Genomic DNA, 5,691 nt, shown 5'->3' with positions numbered 1-5,691 from the left:
GTTCCGGGCCTTCTGGAAGGGCGAAGGGGGTCGGACCTTGGTAACGGGGTTCGGGGACCGTTCTGGGTGTAGGATCCGTGGGCCGGATCCGTAACAATTTCCAAACATTTTTATATACGATATAATAGTTACATTTTTATTAGTATAAGGAGTAGGATTATTAATCTCGTAACGTTAGACAGACAGTAATTTAACATTATTTTATTTAATTTAAATTAATAATTTTATGCTTATAATATTTATAATTGTATATCTATTATATTTAGAATTATTTAATTATTTTAATAATAATAAAAATTATAAAATAAACAAATTTAATATAAAATAAAATAATTTTAAATTATTTTTTTATTATCTTTCAAATATTTATGATGTATTAATTCTTTTTGGCTAAGAAGACAAATAAGTAAATAAAAAATAATTATGTAAATATTACTATTTCTTTTATCCTTGTTGTTTTCCAAAATTTGCTAAGCATTACATGTTTTAGCGGAGGGATGGTGATCCAAGGAGAGCTCGGGAACATTGGAAGTGATGCATTTTTGAGATGGTTCTTTCGAAGAAGATACATATGATTTTGAAATTTTTTTTCTTTCCAGAGTTGAAGCTTTAGAGAAGATGAGTTTCTTTAGTACCATTTTTGGGTTTTTCGGGTTCGGAATTGGAATTTCATTTGGCCTCGTCGCTGGCTATTTTCTCTTCATTTACTCTGAATCCGCCGATGTTAAGGTATGTATGTATACTCCTTTCGTCTTTGACCTTCTTTATCATCAAGTTCTTACATTACATACACATACAAATACGCAGCCATAGGTGAATGAGTAGTTATACTGACACTATTTGACATAACACAGGATCCTGAGATCCAACCACTAGCGAATCAAGACTCTGAAACTCTCCAACGAATAACTCCTGAGATTCCACTTTGGATTAAAAATCCAGACTTCGATCGGGTACGTAATGTATTATGCATTATTATCTGCTCTCTATATAAATATATTTTGTTTGGACAAATTAAACGCAACACTGTTCTGATTTTCTTTGGTTACCAAACATTTCCGTTTTTATATTATTTGTTTCAATCTTTGCCCCTCAAGGTTGACTGGCTTAACAGGCTTATCGAATACATGTGGCCCTATCTTGACAAGGTAAGGCATAGATATAGTCTATTCCTTAATTAATTGATAAATTATTAATGTACTCTACTAGGTAACTAATATCCAACCAGTTAACTATTAATCAATTTGTTATTAATTAGTAATTTTGATTTTTTAAATTATTAATTAGTAATTATTTAAATTTTATTTTTAAAATATAAAATTAATAATTATTAATTATAGTTGTTTAAAGTTGGTTGGTGAGGAGTTATTTACCTATAGTTTCCATTATTAATTGGTGTACTTCACTTACTGCATGCATGTAATCAACAAACTGTTGTCTAATTAGGCAATATGCAAGACCGCGGAGGGCATTGTGAAACCCATGATTGCAGAGCAGATTCCCAACTATAAAATTGATTCTGTAGAGTTTGAAGTGCTCACTCTCGGCAGCCTGCCCCCTACTTTTCAAGGTTTTCTTAGCTTGTACAATTAACAAGGTACCAATCTAACTAAGCGGTACGTATTAATTAATTCGTTGATCTCCTCAGGGATGAAAGTTTATATAACTGATGAGAAGGAGTTAATTATGGAACCAAGTATCAAATGGGCTGGAAATCCTAATGTCACCGTCGCAGTTAAGGCATTTGGGTTGAAACCAACCATTCAAGTGGTGGATTTGCAAGTTTTTCTTGCACCTCGTGTCACTTTGAAACCTTTGGTTCCAAGCTTTCCTTGTTTTGCCAACATCTTTGTGTCTCTCATGGAAAAGGTTTGTAGTGGTGTTTGTAAACCTTTGGGGCATAGCTTACTATATCGCTTTTCAATTGTTTCATGATAAACTCTCTACTACTTTGGCATCCTTTATGTTGCAGCCACATCTTGACTTCGGACTAAAGCTTGTAGGGATTGATCTTATGTCTATTCCTGGTCTCTACAGGTTTGTTCAGGTAATATGTTTGACCACATTTTTATTTTTGTTTTTATTTTTTTAATTCTTAAAAGTTGAGATGCATTCATCATCGACTTGGAGTGGTAATCAGGGAATCTATTTATGGTAGAGCGAATGTCGCTCTTCCTAATTCAATTTATGAATTGAACTGTTTTGATATTACTACTAGTACAGTTTGTTTAAAATATGTATGGCTTTTATATTATTATTTCCAGGAGCTTATCAAAGATCAGGTTGCGAATATGTATTTATGGCCCAAAACCCTCGACGTTCAAATCATGGATCCGGCAAAGTACATACATTACCTTTGCATTTTTATTTTATGTATTCTAAAAAAAAAAAGGAAAAGAAAAAGAAAAATCACTTATGTATTTTTAATCTGAAATGTTAGAGCTATGAGGAGGGCTATTGGAATTTTAGTTGTAAAAGTAGTGAGAGCAATGAAACTAAAGAAGAAAGATCTTCTTGGTGCATCTGACCCTTATGTGAAGATAAAGCTTTCTGGGGACAATATGCCAGCGAAAAAGACAACGGTGAAGCACAAGAACTTGAACCCAGAATGGAATGAAGAATTTAATTTGCTAGTGAAGGATCCAGAAACACAGACACTAGAGTTTGAAGTGTATGACTGGGAGCAGGTCGGGAGGCATGATTTTATGGGTATGAATGTGGTGGCTCTGAAAGAGTTGAAAGAGGAAGAAACAAAGGTGATAACACAGGATCTGCTAAAGAACATGGATCCGAATGATGCGGCAAATGACAAGTCCCGAGGTCAGATAGTTATGGAATTAACATATAAGGCTTTCAAGGAGGAAGAGATGGGGAAAGGGTTTGAAGAGACAGAGATGATGATGATGGATAAAGCTCCAGAAGGGACTCCTCCAGGTGGAGGATTGCTTGTAGTTGTAGTCCATGAGGCACAAGACGTGGAAGGAAAGTACCACACGAATCCACAAGTACGCCTCATTTTCAGGGGAGAGGAGAGGAAAACCAAACACGTGAAGAAGAACAGAGACCCGCGGTGGGAAGAGGAGTTCCAGTTTGTGGTGGAGGAGCCTCCCACTAACGACAAATTACATGTGGAGGTTGTTAGCACTTCTTCCCGTAATTTGCTTCGTCAGAAGGAGTCTCTCGGTTACGCTGACATCTCTCTTGCTGATGTTGTTACAAACAAGAGAATCAATGAGAGATATCATCTCATAGATTCTAAGAATGGTCGCCTTCAGATTGAGCTCATGTGGAGACCTTCTCAACCCGCCACTTGATCACCACCACCACATCCTTATATACCTTTTAACAAAGTTTATTTAGGTGCATATCATTTTCGTTGGTATACCTACCTCTTTTGAATTTTAACAAAATTTTCAAACCAATCAAGTCTTCTGGATATAATATAGACCCATTTAATCAACCATTTTTGGCATCTAGCTGAATTTATTTCTTCATACTTTCATAGATAAATCGCTATTCCTGAGTAACTTTCATAATTCAATTTAAAAATCTTTAAATATGTTTAAGAACCAAAAAATTTTTTTTTCCAAAACTATGGTTGAAATAGTTAGATAATATTAAATATAATAAATACATAATTATAAATATTTTATAAATAAAATTAAAAATAGTAAATTAAATAAGTTAATTTTAAATTATTGTTTTTCTAACATTATCAAACCATCTCAAAGTAACATTACTTTTATAATTAGGTACATGCTATGATGAATAGAAAAAAAAATAAAACTATAAAGATCTAATTTTATAAATAGTTAAATATCTTTTTTGAAAAAAGGGTTAACCACAAAAAAAGTCCCCGAATTATTCAAATGCTGACAAAAATATACCTAAATTTTATTATCGAAAAAAATGTCTTTAAATAATTTAAAAACACGATAAAAATGTCCAACAGTAAATATATATTTTCATAAAATACTTTAGAGATTGGATTTTGATGTGAATTTTTGTAAGCATAATTTAAAAAAATGAGATATTATTCTTAAAATTTAGTGATTTTTTTCTAAGTATATATTTTTTGTGATTTTTTAAATGTATTATTAATTGTTAACAAAAAAATTACAAAAAAATATATACTTAACCAAAAATGACCATATTTTAAGGATAATAATATCTTATTGTTTTTAATCATGCGTGTAAAAAATTGTATCAAAATTCAATCTCTAATGTGTTTTGTAGAAAATACATATTTAATATTAGATAATCTTATATAATCCTGTTAGCTTTGGTTAATTAGGATTTTTGTGGTCATAAACTAGTTTTTGAACTTTACCCTCTAATCGGAATTAAGTAACCACGAGACTAGCAGTTAATGAAGGTTAGAGGAGGCTAAATCACTAAGAGATTAGGGTTTAGACATTTACAGTTTGTCATGGAATGAATCATGCATTGTTAAAATAGTTGGTAAGAAATTTTAATCCGGAAAGATTAACATCTCTGAAGTCTTAACTGCTTTCTCATACTGTTCTCACACCAAACCCTTATTTGCTTTATTTACTTACTTATTTACTGTTTTATGCGAATAGACTCACCAAATCCCTTTCTATTCGCCTAACTAAGTTAGTTGGACAACCATTGTTGCTCAGTCCAACAGTTCTCATGGGATCGACCCTCACTCACCTGAGGTATTACTTAGATGACCTGGTGCACTTGCCGGTTAAGCTGTGTGAAACCCTAATTCGGGCACTAAGTTTTTGGCGCCATTGTCGGGGATTGTTTGTGATTGACAACTACTAGTTGTCTTGTTTCTTAGATTGGGTATTTTTCTTAGTTTTGTTTATTTTATTTTTCCTTTAACTTTTGATTTTTGTTTTATTTATTTTCTTTTAATTTCAGATTTTAAGTTTCGTGTCCCCGGAGTAATTTTTGTAAGGTCCCACATCGGTTGGGGAGGGAAACGAAGCATGCCTTATAAGGGTGTGGTTACCTCTCCCTAGCATGACGTGTTTTGACAAGTGAGTGTGGGGGGCTTCGGCTCTCATCCTTATCGTCAAAGGCAAAACCGTGAGGCCTTGTGTGCCAAAGCGGACAATACCGTGCTAGCAGGTGGTCTGGGCCGTTACAGATGGTATCAGAGCTGGAGCCCAGATCGATGTGCCAGCGAGGGCGCTGGGCTCCCTTAGGGGGTGGATTGTAAGGTCCCACATCGGTTAGGGAGGAGAACGAACATTACCTTATAAGGGTGTGGATACCTCTCCCTAGCATGACGCATTTTGACGTGTGAGTGTGGGGGCTGATACAAGATTTGTTGTCGGTCTAGAATTTCTCTTATAGAAATAACAACTTCGTTGTAAGCATAGCTCCAAACCAACAAACAATTCTCATATCAAATTTAATTTGGTTTTGTTACAAGTACAAACCCCAATGAAAATTAATCGAAGTATTTAATCTCCGGGTCGTCTTACAAGGAATTGTAATGTAGTGGTCAATTATTGGCTATGAGAGAACATGGGGTTTGATTGATAAAAGGGGCAATAAAATAAATGACAAAAAAAGTAAATCGAGCAAGTAAAGAAAGCAAGTAATAAAGAGAGACATTCATGGCAAGGATTGAGAATATAAGCTTTCTACCCTAGTCACTAATAACAATAATTAATAAGAATTTATCCTTTCTTCTGAGTCATCCCATTATTC

The 5,691-nt window shown here is 33.8% G+C and overlaps 1 protein-coding gene across 1 annotated transcript; it reads left to right on the top strand.

Moving 5' to 3' along the window:
• The first annotated feature begins 452 nt into the window (after nucleotides 1-452).
• LOC107608241 (synaptotagmin-2-like) lies at nucleotides 453-3,510 on the top strand. The gene is made up of 8 exons (XM_016310091.3): nucleotides 453-729; nucleotides 855-953; nucleotides 1,098-1,148; nucleotides 1,447-1,570; nucleotides 1,649-1,869; nucleotides 1,973-2,047; nucleotides 2,265-2,341; nucleotides 2,441-3,510. The coding sequence occupies exons 1-8, from the start codon at nucleotides 619-621 to the stop codon at nucleotides 3,312-3,314; spliced, it is 1,632 nt and encodes a 543-aa protein (XP_016165577.1). The 5' UTR covers nucleotides 453-618; the 3' UTR covers nucleotides 3,315-3,510.
• The last annotated feature ends 2,181 nt before the right edge of the window (nucleotides 3,511-5,691 follow it).

Source organism: Arachis ipaensis, chromosome B7 (genome assembly GCF_059453495.1).
Source record: "Arachis ipaensis isolate K30076 ecotype BB chromosome B7, ASM5945349v1, whole genome shotgun sequence".
In the NCBI taxonomy this organism is placed as follows: Eukaryota; Viridiplantae; Streptophyta; class Magnoliopsida; order Fabales; family Fabaceae; genus Arachis; species Arachis ipaensis.
Note: the sequence above shows the minus strand (reverse complement) of the source record. Positions and strands in the feature narration are given on the sequence as shown.

Excerpts from the sequence above, each read along its gene's own strand:
- LOC107608241 (XM_016310091.3), top strand. The coding sequence starts at position 619 with ATGAGTTTCTTTAGTACCATTTTTGGGTTTTTCGGGTTCGGAATTGGA. Across the intron at positions 1,571-1,648 it reads CCTGCCCCCTACTTTTCAAG|GGATGAAAGTTTATATAACT; the intron begins GTTTTCTTAGCT and ends TGATCTCCTCAG. Across the intron at positions 2,342-2,440 it reads CAAATCATGGATCCGGCAAA|AGCTATGAGGAGGGCTATTG; the intron begins GTACATACATTA and ends CTGAAATGTTAG.